Genomic DNA, 22,820 nt, shown 5'->3' with positions numbered 1-22,820 from the left:
CAAACCAAACTCAAAACATACGAAGAAATAAAACCAACTTTATTTAACCTCAAAACATGTGGGACTTCATGGCACCATCTTGGGTTTGGCGCATTTTAATCAGCTTATAATAATTAATACAATTATTACCGCACATATGACCTTCCATAAACTTGATAGACTTTTTGGCTTGAGCTGTACATTGTACAGAGCAGACTTTACGATCAATTTGTGATGCTCGAAGCGACTCCTAATCATTTATCCTTTAAACCATGATTGGGCCAAACATCCTGCACACGATACATTTACAAACCCACAATATAAAATTAGATGTACACATATGGACATAATAGTCAATAAGGGTCCAACTCAAAAACAAATAATTGGTCTAATTAAAAACACATTTTGTCCAAAAGTTTTTGTTTTTTTATTAGCAATTAATCTCGAAACAAATAACAAAAAAACTATAATATGTAATTAGAAATCTAACAATTTAAATAAAATAATATACAAAGTGTTATGGATTGAATATACATAATACATGTTTGAGGCATTTGACTTGTATTATTAATTGACTAATATTTAATATCACCCTTTTTGGCACGTTAGAGAAACATAACCCAAATCAACCGTCAACTACAGTTTCGGAAACGACAAACCGAACATGGCGGTTAGGTTGGGTTTTAGTGGTTTGGATGTTAAGTTTCGGTGGTCAGGTGGTGTAAACTATTTTTTATTATTAAAATATTTGGTTCGTATTTAGAATTTTAAAATGAAAAATATGGTTCATGAATATGATACATATACTTATGTAGTCACATTTATAATTAAAATACAATTTATAAAAGTTTGTACAATAGAAGCTAACAATTTTGGGCATATAATCATATATAATTACATATTTTGATGCAGTCATCAAATTTTGAAAATGTGCTAACCACCTTCAAAAATGAAAATTAAAGAACTATTAATCAAAACATCAACATACTTCTAAATGGTTTGATTGAAGTTGATTCTAACACTAAATCTTATACATACCTGCTCTTTGTAGTGTTCTTTATCTTCATAGCCACTGTTTGCATTTAATGACCAAAGTTACAATATGCACATGTTCTGAGTGTACCTAGTCTTCATTTGCTATGGTCATAGTCTCTTATTACTCCAACTCATTAATAGAATTATTCATCGAATTGTAACGATGGTCATAGTTCTTATCTGCATTAAACAAAACAACCTGCATACCCTCATTGACAAATATTACTGCATTGACAAAACAATCCCTAAATAGTTAATCAATAACCATAGCATAATAATAAAAGAAATACCTTTTCCAAGTTTGCAGGCTTCAATAATCATAACCGAAATGACGTTTTGCATTAACGCTGTATCCATTTGCAGCGTTTTCATATAAACAAATTCAAGGTCATTCCATTTTTGATTCACCAAGCGTCTAACATCAAAATCAAAGAAAAAAACATTTTATAATATGAATTATACACTCTGAAAACCATGACATGAATTATATATATATATATATATAAAGACGGTTAAACTGTCACGCCCCTGGTTCGTCTAAAAAACCACGACCAAACCGGGTCGTGAACAACCCTAACATTAAGTAATAAACATTTCTTACCACAATTCTTCATTTGTCACAAAATTATTGTTCACATCCGTGTCTTAAGGTGTCACAAAACAAATTGTCCATTGGAATTACTTGTATTTTACTAATTTTCATGTTCAAAACTGAATTATATCATAAGTTGTGATGTTAAACCGTAAACAACAATCTCAGGCGTATTATCTTTCTTTTAACCAATATAAAGCAACAAACCTATCCTTTCCTTTAGCAAATAAATCAAAGTGAACAGTTATAATACACAAAGTAAAGAAGTAACAATCTGGCTATGGGGTTACAGTGTTCATTGATCAGTCATGATACATGAAGTCAAATATTAATGATCTCATGATTCGTACGTAACTACATAAGAAAATCAACATTCTGAATTATGATAATTTGCAACTTAATCAATAAAGGTCCTAAAAGTAATTATTATTACAAAAACATGACTAAACAAATATAAACATAGGTGATCAGTAACGTGTTTAAACCTAAATAATTATTTAAACATAAGTCATCAGTTAATTATTTTTACATTGGTCATCAATTAATTTATTTAAACCTAAATATTAAACCTTCCTAATTAAAGGCGGCAAAGGACTTGTTCAAGTAATTTCATACACTGGCCAGAAGAGGACCAACAACACCAATATAAACTCAATTTTTGTATATTCGTCAATAATAATAATCACAAAATACATGTTACAGCCACAAATATCCTCTGATATCTAAAATCAACTTTCGTCCTCTTGCTAACAAAAAACGAATCAATTAAGATTATAAAGAAAATAAACATACCATCATCGACAAGGCCGGCTGGGTAGTGAATCTGACAATTAAATCAAAGAAATACAATTGGCAATAAAACATGTTCAGAAACATTGAATAAAACGTTCAGAAACATGTTTGAAGCAATCGAGAACATGACATCTAAATAGACAGATTGTATCGAATACCTTACGAAATTGATGAGAGATGACAGTCTGATGCTTGTATGAAATCAGAAACTTTAAATCGTCGAAATATAGCTAGAGAAATCAACAAATTGGAATAAAAAAACCCTAACTCGTCATTCATCTATTGACCATGGCAGCCAGATTTTACCTTAAATAATCGATTGACCGTCGTTCATTGATTCACCATGTTGTTACCATATCAAAACATCGATTTCAATCCGGCTATTAAGAATCAGGGGCCGGCTATTAGATGTTATGAATTTTATAATATGAATCACCCGTGAAAATTAATAAAACCTAGATAAGTTATAGGCGGGAAAAAGAAATCTGGGATGATTTAGGAGTGGACACCTCAAAATTATCTCAGGTTGATCATTTCATAGTTTCAACCCAAACAGCCATTGTAAAACTTGAACTTTAGGGCTAATTATGCAAGATTTATTGAAATGAAGTAATACTATTGATAAACGGTTCGATTTCAATGAAAAACTAATTGTCTGTATGTATGTCTGCATGCGTTGCTATTTATATTTTAGGCTTATGATGTCACGCTACAACTACTTACCACTCGAAATCCAAGAGCAAATCATGAAATGGCTCCCTGTAAAGTCGTTGATTCAGTTCCGATCGGTCTCCAAGACATGGAAGTCTTATACCGACAGTGCTGGTTTCGTTGCTTCCTATAGCAGCAACAAGCAACATATATGGGTACAATATCACGATGAACAAGAGAAGAAAGATATTTGTCAATTGTTGATGATGATACTTTTGCCCTAAATAGAGTTAACTTGACTCCTCCCCGTTTGCCTGACTATACCAAGTATATCGGATGCTCTGACGGGCTTTTGTGTTTTTATAATGCTGGATACACGGCTTTTCTTTGGAATCCAAGTATTAGAAGAGGGTTTCATGTTGATGTGCCTATTGTGGCAGACGGGTTCATTCATGACGTCGTGTTAGGTTTCGGGGTTTGCCGTGAGACTAATGACCTCAAGATTGTCAAGATTACATGTGTTGAGAATGTCTTAACAGCTGATATGGAATCGGAAGAGGTAAATAAACTTGACGTGTGGACATTAAGCACACGGGCTTGGAGAAGCCTACCCCCCAATGCCATTCTTACGAAGCTTTACTTTTCTAATCCGGAGCATGCCGATTTTTTGATAGCTATAGGTGGAGTTGTTTATTGGCTTGCTAGAAAAGCGACTACGTTTGAAATTCTGATTATTTCATTTGATATCACAACCGAAGAAGTCGGGGAAGTAAAGCTTCCGGATAGCTTTGCCCGTCCACATTATCTTACCATATCTAAGCTAAGAGAGTCTCTTGTCGTGCTTCAAACTGTTGAAGAGCCTAATAGAATGGTGTATAATTTGTGGATGATGGAGGGCGGTGTTCCAAACTCATTTACAAAGATATTCACTTTCTATGTTAACACACCAAGTGAGGTATCCTTAATGGGATTTAGACAGAGAGGCGATCCTATAATTCGGTTTAATAGTGGACAACTTGTTGTTTATGAGTCGCACTCAAGGCAGATAGATAATCTTGGGTTTGATGGAGTGGGGAATGTTTCTTTTGTGCAGCCCTACACGGAAACATTGTTTCTTCATGATCAACCGAATCTTACAATTGACACCGAAGTGGTTCAAGATTAGTTGGCTTCATCTCATATCAGGTATGCTCTTTGACCATCAACTCATGTTTCAGAATCTGAGTTTCTGAAAACGAAAAGTCATATCTCGGTTTATTTTTGCAGGACTTAAGAGGGCGAATGGACGGTGGGATATTCTATCTGCCAACAAGAATAACGGAATATGATTGGTTGTTGGTTCTATATTGCTTACTATGGTATGGTCAACAAAAGTCAAAAGATTTGATAATAATAATAGGTAAGTTTTGCTAAATGATAATCAGGTTTAAGTTGATTTGTAATCTTGGAGATCTTTAAAGCTGTGATTAGCTGCTGTAGTTAGAACTACAAGTGTTCAATCTCGTCGGTATATGAATATTAATTGGTTTAAATATGTTTTTGAAAGGATTATACTTGTTTGTGTTCTATTAGCTAGATGCAGTTTTAGTGATATTAGTTGTATAAGGACACATTGCTGTTCTTTTATTATGGACCAGGCTGCAATATTATGCAGTTTTGTTGGTGTTTCTCAAGAAGTATTTATGAGAGTGGCATTTATACTGGAGTGACCACTAAAGGCATACATGTGGACTGAGCAATATAAGGTACCTTTCTTGTATGCAGTGGCGAAGCTTGTACTAAGATACCCGAGAGGGGGGGGTCAAAATGTATTAAAAAAATTTCACAAACGACGGGGCCGGGCTCAAATTTTCGATCGAAAATGGCTAAATTTACACTACATATATAAAGTTTCAGACGAAAACGGGTAAATTTACACTGTTGCGAAAAAAACAAGGGGGGGGGGGGACCCGGGCCCTAGGTATACTTCGCCCCTACTTGTATGTTATATCGCTCTTCATAAGCTTGATAAAAATCCTTACAAAGAGAAAGGATTTTTTCTTTTTGATAATAGTGAATAATGTTTGTTAATTGCTTTAGAACAAAATGGCAAAGTGAAGCGCCTGCGAATGAAGAGTACATATATGAATGGACTGCCTATATAATTAATTAGATGTCCAAGGAGATATTAACTATTAAGCATACCTTTCTCGGCCTTTTGTAGGGCTGTTCACGAGCCGAGCCAAACCGAGCGAATGCTTGCTCGTTGCTTGGCTCGTTTACAACCGAATCGAACCGAACGGCTGAAATTCGAACCGAGCGAAACCGAAACGAGCCCAAATCGAATCGAGCATTTTTCGATCGAACATCGAGTGATTTCGAGCATTATTTATTTCTTTTTCACTTTAAAATTTTCAATAAGAAACAAATTTAAAGGTTGTAAATAATATATTTTATAAATAAATTAGTAGTTTTTAGACAAACATGTAATGGATTGTAAATTTTTATTAAAATAAATTTTGAAGTGAGATATAATGATTATGTAAACAAACTTCTAGTATTTTAAAGACTTAAACCGAACAAATAAACTATAAAATTGACGGAATATGAAAACTTTAAAGGTGTAAAAATAAGGGATATTGGTTTTTAATACTCCCAATTTTCCCTCATTGGTAGATAACACTCTCAACTTTTGATTTGTCACCCACCACTCCCAACTTTCACCCTATTTTCCTGTACCACTCCCCGTCTAAATGAACACTAACCTCGTTAATGTTTTGGACTAAAAATGTCATTCAAATTAGTTGAAGGGGTAAAACAGAAATTTTATTTTTAACACACAACCTCCATTTCCGGTGACCTCGTTTTTCCGGCGACCTCTTTTTTTCCGAAGGATTTGAGTTTCCGGCTATCTCGTCTTTCAGAACACCATATCCATCATTTCACCGAGCTTCACATATGAATTTGAGTTTTCCGGCGAGTTGCAGGTTTCCGGTGAACACCATATCCATCATTTCACCGCCCACCGCCCCAAAACCGCAACCCCTGCCCCCCGCCGGCCTCCACCACCAGTGTCTCACCCAGCCACCTTCCGGGATCGACTACGTGCCGGAAAATCGAGTTGCAGGTTTCCGGCGAGCACCATCTTCATCATATCTCCACCGGTGCACAATATTCATGATCTCCATAACCTTTTTACACCTCTGAACCATCTTCATTTTCCGAAAGACGAGTTAGTCGGAAAACTCAAATTCGTTGAAAAAAAAGAGGTAGCCGGAAAAACGAGGTCACCGGAAATGGAGGTTGTGTGTTAAAAATAAAATTTCTGGTTTACCCCCTTAACTAATTTGAATGACATATTTAGTCCAAAACATTAACGAGGTTAGTGTTCTTTTAGACGGGAGTGGTACAGGAAAATAGGGTGAAAGTTGGGAGTGGTGGGTGACAAATCAAAAGTTGGGAGTATTATCTACCAATGAACGAAAGTTGGGAGTATTAAAAACCAATATCCCTAAAAATAATTGTAAGCTTATATTTATGTGTTTTGTCTATATATTTATATATTTGTTCATATATAATTATATATAAAATATTTTAAAAATATTCGAGTCGAACCGAACCGAGAAGACCTTTGCTCGTTGCTTGGCTCGTTTACAAACCGAACCGAGCAGAGCAGCTCGTTTTCAATCGAGCGGAAAAACGAGCGAGCGGCGAGCGAGTTCGAGCGACGAGCGGTTTGGATGGCCCTAGCCTTTTGGCTAAGATCAAGTGTAATATTTGTTCTTATCGGTTTAATATATGATATGTGAGTAATAATCGGCTCACACAATATCTATCAATTATAATAAATAATTACTCATTTTTGCCACTTGTCACTCTCATGGCCCTCTTCACATTTTTTTTCAACATTTCAACATATAACCCTTATATTTTAAGTTATTTCAATATATGAGTTCAAGTGTATTTTTATTAAATGTAAATCATATTTGATTCATTCATTAATATTAATGGTGAAAGATAAGAAAATAAGGAAATATCAAAATTGAAGATACGATTCTATTAAAATAAATTTTAAAATCATAGGTAATTAAAATCATAGTAAACTATTACTTGTTTTTAAACTGAGATTGGATCAGTCGTGCATAATTTTTTTACATAAGATTAGTTTCAAATTTAGATTTAAAATTTTCTCCTATGTATTTGAACTCAAGAAAATTTGTATTTCTTAATGTCTCCAAACATTTTATATAAATTTTGCAAACATGAAGTATACATATTATATATATCTTGGTGTTTAGCATTAAATCATTGAAGTTGAATATTATAATTATAATCCATATGAATAACGATTTACTACATGAACTATCTATGATTTATTTATATAATTTTTTTGTGTAATATAAATGGTTAGCAACAAGAAGATCAATATTTAGTTTTTAATATTTTTCTTCATAACTCAGATGTTCCAAAAACATATATTTTATAATTTGATTTATATTCTTTTATACATTCAAATATATTTAATTTAATATGTCTTATAAGACAAATTACTTAATTAAAAACATTCAAATTTTTAAACCAAAAAATATGTTTCAATCCCTTTCCACTATTTTCGCTTTCCGAAAATCATTTAGGATACGGAAACCTATAACATCGTTTTCATCAGTTATTTACAGCATTTCAATATTATATTAACTTAGTAATTTTATTTTTATACAAAGACAACAATTTGAGGTTATATTAGTGTTACATGTTGGGTAATACATAATTAAAGTTTCTATTAAAATTTATATTCAAAATAATAAAGTTATACACAATTTAGCCAACTTTCACCCTATTTTCCTGTACCACTCCCGTCTAAAAGAACACTAACCTCGTTAATGTTTTGGACTAAATATGTCATTCAAATTAGTTAAGGGGGTAAACCAGAAATTTTATTTTTAACACACAACCTCCATTTCCGGTGACCTCGTTTTTCCGGCTACCTCTTTTTTTTCAACGAATTTGAGGTTTCCGACTATCTCGTCTTTCAGAAAATGAAGATGGTTCAGAGGTGTAAAAAGGTTATGGAGATCATGAATATTGTGCACCGGTGGAGATATGATGAAGATGGTGCTCACCGGAAACCTGCAACTCGATTTTCCGGCACGTAGTCGATCCCGGAAGGTGGCTGGGTGAGACACTGGTGGTGGAGGCCGGCGGGGGGCAGGGGTTGCGGTTTTGGGCGGTGAAATGATGGATATGGTGTTCACCGGAAACCTGCAACTCGCCGGAAAACTCAAATTCATATGTGAAGCTCGGTGAAATGATGGATATGGTGTTCTGAAAGACGAGATAGCCGGAAACTCAAATCCTTCGGAAAAAAAGAGGTCGCCGGAAAAACGAGGTCACCGGAAATGGAGGTTGTGTGTTAAAAATAAAATTTCTGTTTTACCCCTTCAACTAATTTGAATGACATTTTTAGTCCAAAACATTAACGATGTTAGTGTTCATTTAGACGGGAAGTGGTACAGGAAAATAGGGTGAAAGTTGGGAGTGGTGAGTGACAAATCAAAAGTTGAGAGTGTTATCTACCAATGAGGGAAAATTGGGAGTATTAAAAACCAATATCCCTTATTTTTACACCTTTAAAGTTTTCATATTCCGTCAATTTTATAGTTTATTTGTTCGGTTTAAGTCTTTAAAATACTAGAAGTTTGTTTACAATCATTATATCTCACTTTAAAATTTATTTTAATAAAAATTTACAATCCATTACATGTTTGTCTAAAAACTACTAATTTATTTATAAAATATATTATTTACAACCTTCAAATTTGTTTCTTATTGAAAATTTTAAAGTGAAAAAGAAATAAATAATGCTCGAAATCACTCGATGTTCGATCGAAAAATGCTCGATTCGATTTGGGTTCGTTTCGGTTTCGCTCGGTTCGAATTTCAGCCGTTCGGTTCGATTCGGTTGTAAACGAGCCAAGCAACGAGCAAGCATTCGCTCGGTTCGGCTCGGCTCGTGAACAGCCCTACAAAAGGCCGAGAAAGGTATGCTTAATAGTTAATATCTCCTTGGACATCTAATTAATTATATAGGCAGTCCATTCATATATGTACTCTTCATTCGCAGGCGCTTCACTTTGCCATTTTGTTCTAAAGCAATTAACAAACATTATTCACTATTATCAAAAAGAAAAAATCCTTTCTCTTTGTAAGGATTTTTATCAAGCTTATGAAGAGCGATATAACATACAAGTAGGGGCGAAGTATACCTAGGGCCCGGGTCCCCCCCCCCCCCTTGTTTTTTTCGCAACAGTGTAAATTTACCCGTTTTCGTCTGAAACTTTATATATGTAGTGTAAATTTAGCCATTTTCGATCGAAAATTTGAGTCGTGCATAATTTTTTTGTCATTTTCTACTCATATGAAATGAAACAAATCATTTTGTTATATTTAAATTTTAGGTTTTATATGTTTCTTGATTATACAATTGTTAATTCTAATATATAAAATTAATTAAAATTTGTCATATGCAGTATATTAATAACAACAAATACTTTATCAAGAACAATCAATTTCAGATTTTAAAGACTCTAAGGATGATTATATCATCAAAGTTCAGGTAATCTGTTTTTTTTTGGAATAATCATGTTTTTTTTAATAAACGTGAGCGAATGATCTCAAATGACATCATATATATTAATTGATCAAAATGTATGACATTTTATGTGTATGAATATTTTTTTTGTTAGTATCATGGATATATATATTATATTTTATCAAGGGTCGTGATATGTACTTGAATAATCTTATTTGTTACACATATAACTATACATGGCTATATCAAGAGTTATAATCAGACATATATGTTACCTTAACAAGAGTTTATAAGCATACATGGTCTAAAGATTTTGATTTTTGATAAATAATGTATACCAACCAATACAATCACAAACGTAGTGTACAAGAAAAGTTTTGTTTATTTGTAACATATTTGTGTAATCTTATTTATGTAATTTTTGTACTTTTTATATAAATTAGTATTAACAATAAATGATGATTTTGTTGATTGTAATTCACTTCATAGTTAAAGTTTAAAATTTTCATCAATTACACGGGTCTCAAACTAGTTAATCTTATTTTCTTATGGAGAAAGACCCATCAGAATAGTTTCCTATTGGGCTCTTTGAGCGTTGCCTTGACCTGGCATACCCCTCCAAATCATAGTTTAAACCTCATGCTGCATTTTTCATAAAAGGACTATATAGGTGTATTCATATGCAATAAAGTATGAGTTGACATTTAATTGATTCTATAATCTGTCTAATCTCTCACTTAAAACTAAAATGTTCTCAACTCTTTGTAACTAGGAAACAAAAGTATGTTACCACATAATACAAACTAGACACAATAAAACAACCATACCCACTAAATAAAAACAAATATAGCTTGAGTTTTATTTAAGCCTATTTCGAGTACATGCTCAAATTTCACCTCAATATGGTATTTTGAGTCAACTTGACTTATTTTTACCGGAATTGTTCAAAAAATTTGCTTGTCGCTTAAAATTAGCTTGATTCTAAACGAACCATCTCGACTCGATTTCTAAACTGTCTAATCAGAGCTTGTTTAAGTTCGAGATCAAGTGTGATCTCGCTCGGTTCGGTTACATCCCTAATTAATCATTCAAACTTAAACCCGACCGAACCTTGTCACTCTGGCTACACGAACCGGTAAAGCTCCAGGGACTAAAAAATACACAAACCTAAACTCCAAGGACGTAACAGTAACTCATAACCTCCACAACCGTACCTTATCTTGTAACCATCAACCGTCAAGTCAACTGAACCACAAACTCACCGGAAAACTCACCGGCGATGGCATCATTATTATCTCAAGCTTCATTATTCACACTTCCGCTTAAACCTCTAACTCACTCATCCAAAAACCTAATTCAATCAGCTCATAGAGCACACCGTAACGCCGTTACGACGTCGTTATGGCTATCGAACCGGAGTATTCATCGGTTGATGTACGGAAACAGAGATGCGGTGAAGAGAAGATTGGCTTCGGTTTGCTTTTACGAGAGTAATGATTCTTCGAATCGTAAGGTGATTCACTGATTATTATTATTATTTTTATTGACATTGTTAGGCTTAGAGATTCGATTTGTGAGTTATGTGAACTGAATTGAGTGATTAGATTATGATTCTTCTAATCGTAAGGTGATTCACTGATTATTATTATTTTTATTATTTTTGAAATAGTTAGGTTTAGAGATTCGATTTGTGAGTTATGTGAACTGAATTGAGTGATTAGATTCGTACTTTCCTTCAGTGAGAATTAGGTTTAAACTATGCAATGGTGTTAATACGACTCTGTAAACGGCCAGCTGTTCACGAACTGTTGGTTCGATTAACTTACAGAACGGACATGAACAGAGAGGCCGTGTTCATTAATTCAATGGCGTTTTTGAGCGTCTGATAATGTGTTCGTCTACGTCCGGTTATATTCGTAATGTTTGTTTGTTCATTGAAAGGTTTTTAATATTTTTTAGTGACTTTCTGATCTTATCATATAGATTTAAGCAAAATGATTATTAACTATAAAACAAAACTGACATAGAGTATTATGTGATTAATTTATATGTAAAATTAACATATGAATATGAATGTTAAAATAAAAACCAACGCAAACTTGGTAGCTGGACTGAACTGTTGAATCAAATAAAACGTTGTTTGTGTTCAGCTGTGTTCGCAAATCGTTCATGAACAGGTTCATTTCCTTAATGAATGAACATGAACAAGAAGTTTCGTTCAGTTAGCTGTTTGTGAACCGATCGCTTGTTCGATGAGAGATTAATGGGCTAACATGAACAAGGCCTTGTTCGGCTTGGTTCGTTTACCGCCCTAAACACGAGCGTTAATCCACAATTTCACATTGAACAGATCCGATATTTTTGTACTTGCCGATTTTGCAGCGAAAGTCTTCTAATCTTGTTTTACTTAGAAGATAATCACTTAATAATTAATAAATGGATTAACAGATCTTTTTGCTACTAATTATGTGAGATTTGTAGATTTGCAAGTTGTATGCTGACTAAAATGGTGAAATTATCTCTAGGGAAGTGAATTGGAGTGGCCAATCCTGCAAAGATGGGATGTACCATGGGAGTGGTATACTGTTTCACTGACCTCACTTGCTTGTGGATTAAGGTGTTATTCTAAGCTCTACCACTTGATATGCTTATATGCATTATACTTTCTTTGTTTACACTTCAATAACTTCGATTAGTATTACACGATTACATGAAAATTAGTTAATATTAGGTGCTATTAAGCTAGCATTAATTCTTTATCAAAGGTTTATCTTTATCCTATATTCAGTTTTGTTTTGACAGGGCTTGTAGAGTCAGTAGCTTTACCGAATCTTGGATTTCAAATTGGAGAATTAAGTCTGGATGAGAAGGCTCAAATACTGTTTTTTGACCAGGCGTATGACTTCTTCCTTTATATAGCTAAACATTATTGCTATGAAACGCGCTTTTTGTTAGTTTTGAGCTTGTTAACCAACTATGTAACACATAATTTATCTCATTTCTTAACTATTTTCAGCCTTGCAACAGCTGTTGTACTTGCAACACTTTACAGCATCACGAATACAAGCGAACGAAATCCTGATGACGTATATCGCTATGGTAGTTAACTAATTACCAATATTACCATGTTATGACGTATTGCTTTTATTTGTTCAATGCAAAAGTATTGATTTTTTTAATTTCATTATGTTACAGATCTGAGGGATCCTTTCAGTCTTCAAAAAGGTTGGTTATTATGGGCTGTAATTGGTCTTGTTGGAGCCTTGGTTACTATCTCAATTACAGGAGCTGCGATGTCCTTTATCAACGGTGAACCGCCTCAAAGAGAGGTAAGTACTTTCAATTATATAAATAAAACTATAATACACATTTGTAAGCATCTAATGTATAAAAAGTAATTTACTTTGTTTCATTAACTTGTTTTTAGACTGATGCTCTTGTTCGCTTACTTCCTTTGATCGGTTCCTCAGGTGTCAGGTACATGAATTATTTTAACTATATTTCTCGATTGAAATATGGATATAAGTTATAATGATTAGAAGTTGAATATTCTTCTTCTGTGTGTGTGCGCGTGTGTGTTTTAGCACTGCATACTTGGTGGGCATCACAGGTGTCCTAGCTCCGGTTTTGGAAGAAAATGTGTTTCGTGGCTTTCTTATGGTGGCTCTTACTAAGTGGTATGAGTCTACATATAATAATGGCATAAATTTTCTATATACGATCACTTATAATATCTCTTTACACATATGCATATCTGCCTTTCCATTAATATTATGTTTTCAGGTTGCCCACACCGATTTCAATCGTTATAAGTGCTGCAGTATTTTCAGCTGCACATCTTACTCCTGGGGAATTTCCACAACTTTTTATACTTGGTAATTAGTTCTCCATAAAACCCAACTTACACCAAAATAAAAAAATAAATTCTAAAACTAACTTCGCCTTTAATATTGTAAAAAAAAAACAATACAGGATCGGCTTTGGGGTTATCATATGCACAAACTCGCAATCTTCTCACTCCCATTACAATACATGCTCTTTGGAACTCAGGTGTCATCTTGTTGCTCACTTTCCTTCAGGTAAATTTCCAATAATAGGTCAATCTGGGTTGTTGTATTTGATAGATGACGGGCCAAACAAGTTAAATATAAAAACTTTATTATTAAACGGGTCAAACGGGTTAGAAGTTGACCAAAATGGACCATAATCTAGAAAAAAACCTTTGACGATTAATCAATCATGGTATATCGTCTTTGACGATGTGATTTTGAATACAGGAACATGATATATTTTATCTTTGGTCACTAAAGTGATAAAAAGTTAAATATTGTCCTTCTGATGTAGATTCAAGGATATGATATGAAGGAACTATTGCAGGTGTCCTGAAATAGGTAAAACATATAATCTAGTGCTATATATCTTTGTTCATTTAAAAAAAAAACAGGTAATTTTGTTGTATATACATTGAAAAGTCTAAAACATCTGTTAAGAGGTATATAGATCTGAGGCGTCGTGGATTTAATGTTTAATTAGATGAAGTAGCGGAACTAAAAATTTTGAAACTAGGATGCTACAATCTATTTTAAATCACAAATATCCCAAAGACTTTAGATCACCGATTGTCTCTTAAATCTTGGCATCTTTACCTTCGAAGATCTTCTCGTTCCTAGCTTTTCAAATTTGCCAACAAGCTAAAATTACGATCCCATGAGAAGCTTCCTTCTTGCGACCTCCCTGACCCACATGACAATGCAACTCCAAGAGATCTTTAACAATAAAGACAAAGAATGGGGCCACCTGGCACCAAGCGCTCACACATTGCTAAACCATCGTAGCAACCAAAGAAGCTGAAAAGATGTGATCCGCCGTCTTTACTGCTGAGCCACATAGTTGACAAGAAGAAAAACTCACCCGAATAAAACCGTCTAGTAATAACCTAATTGGATAAAACTAGAAATATCAATGCATGAAAAAGTTAACAAAATCCAATTTTCATTTATGAACTAAAGGCTTTAAGATTAATCAAAGTAAAACCCAAAAAAACAAATTAATAAAGTTCTTTTTAACCAAAATGAAATAGATGCATGATTAATTACATGGAAAAGAGGTTTGGTGAATGCTTGAAAGTAGTAAGTTATAAATTAAAAAAATTGAACTACTAGAAAGCCTAGACAATTAGGGGTTATAACGAGGGCTATATTTGAAATTGTCACCAAACTTGACTTCCCAAGATATCATGTTTGACTCTAATAAAGTGTTTGTATAAATCTTCATATATACATACATATAGTATAATACTATATTGGTATTAACTGATTAAGGGTTCTAGTCTTATTATGGACATTGATGTAGATCTATGAATAGGCCGTTAGTGTATATGTGAGTTAGCCGTTCTTAATCCACCATTCAGTTCGAGAATGTGAGATTCACCTAAGATGTCACAAACACTTATCCAGTGCTAGAATAAGTTGCAATTATTTCTTCTTGATAAGTTCACAAAGTACATCGGGCGGAGCCTGATGTGAGAAGATTTCGAGCTTGCTAATCATCATGTCTGCTTAGTGTTAAATTCTTCATCCACAAAAAATATAGCGATGATATTTGAGGTTCTACCGCCCTTACAAACCCAATGTCTCACAGTGGATTTTTTTTTGGGTGTAAGTGTAATAATCACCCGTGACCCGTCTTAAGGACTTATCGTTCTTGATTAGGTTTAATCCACCATTCAGTTCGAGAATGAGAGATTTACCTAAGATTTCACAAACACTATATGTAAGGACTCATTGACCTTAATGAGGTTTGACACAACCACCATGAAATTAACGATGCTAATCTCGACCAAACTTGTATTTTGGTTACCACTATCTTCAGCGAAAGACATCAAAGGCGAGTAGGGGCATATACTTGAAACATTTTCTTTTTATATGAACTTTTGGCTTCTGATCCTGGATTAATATTTTGTGTTCATATGATTTTATGCCACATTAATGTTCTATTGTTTAATCAATTTGTACTTATGTGTAGCATGCAAAAGACTATATTGGATTGAACTAATTATTGCATATACGAGTATATGATACGATTTGACATTTTAATGTTACCTCGGTCTGTGTTATTAAGATATATTTATTTTGTATTACGCTATCCAAGCTAGTAAGCTACTACTTGACACAACCTCAGGTACACCAAGGTTGCAAAAGTGGTTAGTGGTGTAGAATCAACTATGACGGTTTTTTGAGATGATCACAATGTATCGGCCTGCAGGCTCAGCGAGTGTTTTGGATCAACCCTAGGAAAAAAGTTTTGGAATATTTTGATACTTATATGGTGATTATCACCGTACTAACTAATGAGAAACATGTATATTAATGATCTCTACCGTTGAAAAGAAGACGGTTAATGGAGAAGAACTCTTCAATAGAAGGCCAACAAGTGATCAATGTAAGATGAATTTGTTAACATTCAATAGAACCACTATATTTATATGATGCTAAAGAAAATTTATAAAACTATAATTAATCTAAACATGATATTATATTATCTTATAATAATTAAGTCTTTTGGATAGGCAATAGCACATTGAATGAATCATTAAATAAGTCGAATGCATGGTGTGATATTAGCGTATGACAGTGGGTGGAATCTTCAGCGGACCAAATGGCCATTAAAATATACATATAATAATCCTGACAATTCAGTGGAATAGAAGCTTTGAAGGAATGGAATAGAAACTGCATTATTCGATGTTTGAATTCTTATATTATTAAAAAAATGGTTACTATTTAAATCACTAGATTAGACTCTGTGTATGCATAGAATTTGGCAAGTACATGTATATAATTTTGAGCTTTTGTAGGTTCCAAAGTCCACATTTACACAAAAACCAAAAACCACAAATGAAAGCTCATTAAACAACACTTTAAACACCTCGTTTTGGAGATTTAATTGCTTTGTCTTTATCTGCTTACGATAATATCTTAATCTTAGCATATGCAATGTTAAATCTTCAAAAACCGTCACATCAGCTCCATTTTATATTTCAACCATCTCTATTAAAACTTGAACCTGATCATTGTCTTTTACAACAAACATCTACAAGCCCTATTATATAAAATCATTAAAACTATAAGTATACAAATATATATGTATATATGTATGTGAGAGGGTGACCCACATTGCCAAAAAGGCGAAGGCTTGCTTCTACAAACTTCATGGACGGAAACCGTTCATGGACGGAAACCGGGGGGGGGGGGGTGTTGGAGTTTGCACCAAATTGGTGAGGTTTGTGGCCGCACAGTTTGTTTTAGAGGCAAACTTTGCCACATATACCCTTATTGTGGGTACTCTAATTGCAGAAAGTTTGTTTCCTAGTTAAATGGTTGAGATTTGTAGTTACATAACTAATTAGTGATGTATATTTAAGAATATACATAGACCATGTGTAAGTTAAATGTTTTAATAACTTTTTATTAATATTATGTGTGTTTATGGAGATTAATTGAAGAAAATGAGTAGTTATTGACGGTGGCTAATGGGTCACGCATGATCACTAGGGATGCAGATGTGACGCCAATAACACTGTTGGAACACCACGCCAACCCCCCCCCCCCTCCCGGACGAGGTGTCAATGACAACCCTCATGTTGGCCATTGCCTCTCTGACCCAATCAACTTTTTAAAAAAAATATATATTTAATTAATTTTGGTCTTTAATAATATAAATAAATGGAATTGTGAAGAATGATGTATAATATGGATTGAGTGGTGGGATTGAATGATGAATGTTAAACTGATGTGACGCCGATGTGATATACAGACAATAATCCCAATAAACCAAACTAATCCCTTGAGATTCATCATTTTGGACTTCTAAACATAACTCCACAAACGGATTGCATGGAAGCAGTTTCTCTATTTTTCTTGGATTCCAAAATTTTCTTTATTTGAATATAGAAAATGATGTTAACACTTTTATATATGGCTATAAATTCAGATAATTAATCGCAGTGTTTCCATTGTACTATACGTACGCTATCAATTTCTAGTTTCTTTATTCTTTTTTTTTTCATCATTTTGTGATAATTAATCGCATCCATTCATTAAAGTGAAAATGCAATCAAACATAACATGAAACATAGATAATTAAGGTAATTAGGTGGTTTAGTTATAACATTTTTAAAAAATGATACATTTGATCATCATGTATAACTATAGTTTCTTTTTCAGGGCAAACACAACAATCCACTAATTTTACTCTTAAAATCCTTATAATGCACACCCGGTGCGCGCCTGAATAGTACCACTTTGGTGTGGTAAATCCACGTAACACCACTAGAAAAAGAGATTTTTTTACAACCGAATTCATAGGAAATTAATTTGTTGGAAAATCCAGTTTCTAAAAGTTTTTCAACAAAAAGTTACGTTGGAAAACCACGTGCTTGAAAATCGTTTTCCAACAACTTTTCTTACAAAATTGCTACAAAAAACATGTGGTTGTAAACTTTTTACAACTTTCCTATAAAAACTTTAACATATTGTTTATTAGATAATATTGTAGCAAAGTTGGAGCTTATTTTTTTGTTGAAAATCTGTTGGAACTACTTGTCGTAGAAAATTTGTAGAATTTTTTTGTGAAAAAATGACTTGTTTTCTAGTAGTGAATACACATTACTACACATACGAATAATTTTATTGACTTAGGCTTACTAACAGGACGTTTACGCTGGTAATCGTCGACAAATTAACAGGGGGGGGGGGGATGAAAATGGAAACTTAAAACAACCGTTAGCAATGTACTATTAATCTGTTCTTGATGTGTTTTCAAAATTTTGTTCTTAAAGCTAGGAAAACATTTATATTTTAATCCATTATGTGTGTTTCTTGGTAGTTGTTCACTTGTTATTTTCTTTCAAAACTATATAATTTGAATAATCTTTTTCACTCTCTCACACTATGTTAGGGTTAAAGGTTTAAAACAGTTAAATCCTTGCAAAAACCAGCTCCATAATATTATTTAAGTCACCTGATAAAACGGCTGATCCTTCGGACACATAACCCTATTCAGGAAGCATATCTTCTTCCTAATATTAACCAACACTTTCATCTCCTTTTGTCTTCATGCTTCTTTCTAACTTATAGTTAACCCTAAAACAAGAAAACCCTAGTTGTTTCATTTCATCTCTCACCATATCATCATAATATAATTACTTTGATCAAGTTTCTTGAGAGCTAAAAAGGTTTGATCATATAATGGAGGAAAGAAGTGATAATAATGGTGAGAAAATAGAGGACATCATGTTGCCAGGGTTTAGGTTTCATCCAACTGATGAGGAGCTTGTAGGGTTTTATCTTGAAAGAAAAATCCAACAAACACCACTCTCCATTGAACTCATCAAGCAACTAGATATCTATAAACATGATCCATGGGATCTTCCAAGTATGCATGCTTCCTTTAATTTCTTGTTTTTATCTCATGATTCAACGTGTTGTCAGCTAGACACCCACCGTCTGAGTTCTAATCACACACCTTTTTAAATGGCCGCCCAGATAGAGGTCGGACGGCCGTTTTAACCAAAGGTTTTCAAAGTTTGACGCTGTGGACAACCATTTGATGGTGGGAAATCAGATGGGGGTGATGTAGCTATATCATGACTATTTAAAGATTTTTTTTATTTTTTTTATTTTTTTAATTTTACAAGTTGTAACTTTTTTTCTTTATCAACTTTAGAGTTGGCTATAACAGGAGAAAAAGAATGGTACTTTTACTGTCCAAGAGACTGAAAATACCGAAACAGTGCACGGCCAAACCGTGTGACTGGAGCGGGATTCTGGAAAGCCACGGGTACAGACAGGCCGATCTATGCATCCGAGGGTTCAAAGTGCATTGGGTTGAAGAAATCACTTGTGTTCTACAAAGGGAGAGCCGCAAAGGGTGTCAAAACTGATTGGATGATGCATGAGTTCCGGTTGCCTTCGCTAACCGATCACACGGCTCCTGGCAAACGTTTTCTTGAAAAAACCATTCCTGCTAATGTAATTAGTATTTCCAACTCTCATTATCTTTTCTTGTTTACAAGGATCCTATATATATTGTCACTTATTATATTACATGCATAAAGAAATTATGAGAATAAGCACATGCATACTCTAATTATTTGTGTTAGTAACTTTATTTAGGATATTTGAGCTAAGTGCTTTAAGGCTTAATTATATTAAATGTTCTTTTACTTTTAGACAGTTTTTACCACTGTAAGTGAACTCATGAAAGTTCTGATAATATTTTTGGAGTTCGCTAGTGTAGCAAGTAAACTCGAGAAGTTCGCTTCAGTGGCAAGCAAACTCCGTAGATTCTTTCACAAAACTTAACATGTCACTTACAGTTTTTGCCAAATTCTTATCACACAAGCAAACTCGTCGAGTTTATATACTGCCTAGAAATACTTAGTTGAATCCCAAACATGCTAATCCGAAAAATTCTTCATGCCTTCCCTTGCACTATCCATTAACCATGATTATTTTTGGCCACTAACAAACTTAAAATTGGCAAATATATAGCACTTCAATATGTTATTAAGCTACATTTGTCTTTAAATTGTGCAGGATTCATGGGCAATATGTAGAATATTCAAGAAAGCAAGCACAACTGCTCAAAGAACCCTATCTCATTCATGGGTATCTCCAATCTTGCAAGAAACACCTTCTTCTGTTCACAACATCCTTACTCATCATGGCATCTCTAGCTATGACTTGCATCATTCATCCATTACTAGCTTCTCTGGGAACATGAATCATACCTCTAGTAACAACATCTCTCTTTACAAGCCTTTTAATATTGACCAAACACCTCCTACACTCACTACTATCAACAACAAACCTCCTCAAAGTTCCATTTCTAGCAGTGAAGACCTTAACTATTCCACAAATTATCCGTCTTTGTTCAAAGACCCAAACTACGGTTCTAAGTCATCGACAGTGGATGCATCATCTATGCTAGTTAACACGCCTAGTTTTATCTTTGGATCTTTTGATAAGTCACAGGGTTTGGATTACACCACAAATGGTTTACACCATGATAATCAACAATGTTACAATGGTTGTTGCTTCTCAATCACTAATTTACCTGTGGAAATGCATGAAGGGAATGCTGGCGTGACGACTACAAAGGGTCCTAGTGACGACGTTGAGGCGCATATCGAGGACCAATGGGGGAGATCATCTAATGGTGCATATCCTTTCATGAGTTTGCCATTGGGATTGCAAGATGCATGGAAATCTAGTTTTCTTTGTGATTCCTCTAGTGAGATCTCAAGTGGTTTTTCTACTACTAACAAGTGCTATATATGACTAATTAGCTAGTTGCTAGTTAATTAAGGGTTTGGCCTAGAATAGAAGCACTCTTTTAGCTTGTTTTTTTTTCTAAGTTTTTTTTTCAGTTTATCAATTAGGTTCATGTATTTAGGTACTTTTTGAAGTTTAGTCAAAATATGAAGTAGTGTTCACTACAAATCCTCAACTAGTATTTGCTTCATAATAGCTATTTTAACATTTCAATTTTTATGCTTTCACAATCTCAACTTCTTTGGACTCTTGTATTCTCCAACCCCTTTTCAGTCACCAGCTTTAGGTAACTGGTTAAAATGGTAAACTTCTCATCATAAATTGTTGATAATTTAAGTCTATAATGTTACAATTGGGGGCGATAATTTTTGACATTACCTGAAACACGCACGCAAAAAAATAATCAAATATTAGTCAGGGCGTGATGAGTGTACAAATATTTAATGGATAACCTGTTTCAAATCAAAAATACAAAAATAGAAAATATATAATTTATGTGTCGACCCGCCGACCTATTTATCACTGATTTTGTAAACTTGAATTCCTGGATAATCTTTTTGAATCCCGTACTAATTTCATATTAAAGTAATTTGATGGTACTTCTAACTTATAATCAAATAAAAATAATTCAAAAGAAACAAAAGAATGAGTATGGAATTTCTCTTTTGAAAACTTACCCAAAAAGATATCAAAATCGTCCTTATACATAAGGCCACCCGTAATGGGGCGAGAAGGGGCTACAAATTTGGTGAACATCTCCCCGATTTGTGGAAAGGGGGGGGGGGGGTTGACTATTTATCATCTGGTTTGTGTTTGCGTTTATTATTATTACATACATGTGTGTGTGTGTGTTACATATATGTGTGTGTATGAGGCCACAACACCATTACACTCCTAAAACAAAATCACACAATTTGCTGATTGAACACCACATGGTTCAAGTCACCCCATTTTATAGTCCCTCTACTACACATAACCAATATAGGTGAGAACCAACACACCGAGACCTTACAGCTTGGTAAAAGGGTATGATAGTAGTTATACATCTGTATGTTCTTATGTATAACACATGTGACATACAAACTAAAGAGAAAACTCAAAAGATTTTAATATTGATTTCATGGGATTGGTTAATTAGTGCTATTGAAAAATGAGAATTACGGGGGAATGCATTCATTTGACTCTTGGCATTGCTGGCTTTGACCATATTATTAAAATACGCCGGGTCGGGTTACTTGATGTAACCATATATATATATATATTATTAAGTTTGGTTTAGTCGAAATTTAAAATCTGAAATGAAGACAAAAAAAATCAAATTAAATAAACTGTGTACCTGTTAATATAATTTATAGATTTCTTTATATTATTATTATTATATATACAATATTTGTTTGAAAAACATTTTAGCTATTTTAAATTGAAAGTCAGATCACTTATCAAGTTATATGGATATATATATAAAAAGAATAATATTACCGGTAAGCATAAGTCATGACAAGAATCCATTCTTACATTTATATATAACCTACGTAACCACCTATGATGTGTTACAAACGAAGTGTCACACTGACAACCGGATACATGAGAATAAGTTTGATTTCAGTCAAAATCAACATCTAATTCTTCTAAACCTACCAAAAGAATCGGTAGGTATAAGTCGTGACACGAGTCCGTCCTTACATTTATATATAACCTACATAACCACCTATGATGTGTGAAAAACGAAATGTTACACTAACGACACAATACATGAGAATTAGTTCGGTTTTAGTCAGAATTAGCATCTAATTCTTATAATCCTATCAAAAGAATCTAATCTTAAAATGCACTACACATCGAAAGCATCTTTGAGTGGAGTTGTGTT

The 22,820-nt window shown here is 33.7% G+C and overlaps 2 protein-coding genes and 2 pseudogenes across 3 annotated transcripts; all 4 read left to right on the top strand.

The window, feature by feature from the left end:
• Window positions 1–3,149: 3,149 nt before the first annotated feature.
• On the top strand, window positions 3,150–4,339 carry LOC143627475 (F-box/kelch-repeat protein At3g06240-like). The gene is made up of 2 exons (XM_077097284.1): window positions 3,150–3,217; window positions 3,287–4,339. The coding sequence occupies exons 1-2, from the start codon at window positions 3,150–3,152 to the stop codon at window positions 4,212–4,214; spliced, it is 996 nt and encodes a 331-aa protein (XP_076953399.1). The 3' UTR covers window positions 4,215–4,339.
• Window positions 4,340–6,768: 2,429 nt separating this feature from the next.
• Window positions 6,769–6,889, top strand: LOC143627662 (U2 spliceosomal RNA; annotated as a pseudogene).
• A 3,919-nt stretch (window positions 6,890–10,808) lies between these two features.
• On the top strand, window positions 10,809–14,369 carry LOC143627575 (uncharacterized). The gene is made up of 10 exons (XM_077097361.1): window positions 10,809–11,130; window positions 12,143–12,234; window positions 12,406–12,513; window positions 12,634–12,716; window positions 12,813–12,946; window positions 13,045–13,094; window positions 13,202–13,294; window positions 13,401–13,492; window positions 13,590–13,696; window positions 13,962–14,369. Exons 1-10 carry the CDS (start codon window positions 10,897–10,899, stop codon window positions 14,001–14,003), a joined length of 1,035 nt encoding a protein of 344 aa, XP_076953476.1. The 5' UTR covers window positions 10,809–10,896; the 3' UTR covers window positions 14,004–14,369.
• A 4,120-nt stretch (window positions 14,370–18,489) lies between these two features.
• LOC143627574 (uncharacterized) lies at window positions 18,490–21,130 on the top strand (annotated as a pseudogene). The gene is made up of 3 exons (XR_013152613.1): window positions 18,490–19,052; window positions 19,344–19,648; window positions 20,216–21,130. The product of XR_013152613.1 is annotated as an uncharacterized LOC143627574 (transcript).
• Window positions 21,131–22,820: the final 1,690 nt, after the last annotated feature.

This window comes from Bidens hawaiensis, unplaced genomic scaffold (genome assembly GCF_021521415.1).
Source record: "Bidens hawaiensis isolate Kalapana, Puna unplaced genomic scaffold, B.hawaiensis_p1.1 tig00004685_1, whole genome shotgun sequence".
NCBI classification, from domain to species: domain Eukaryota; kingdom Viridiplantae; phylum Streptophyta; class Magnoliopsida; order Asterales; family Asteraceae; genus Bidens; species Bidens hawaiensis.
Note: the sequence above shows the minus strand (reverse complement) of the source record. Positions and strands in the feature narration are given on the sequence as shown.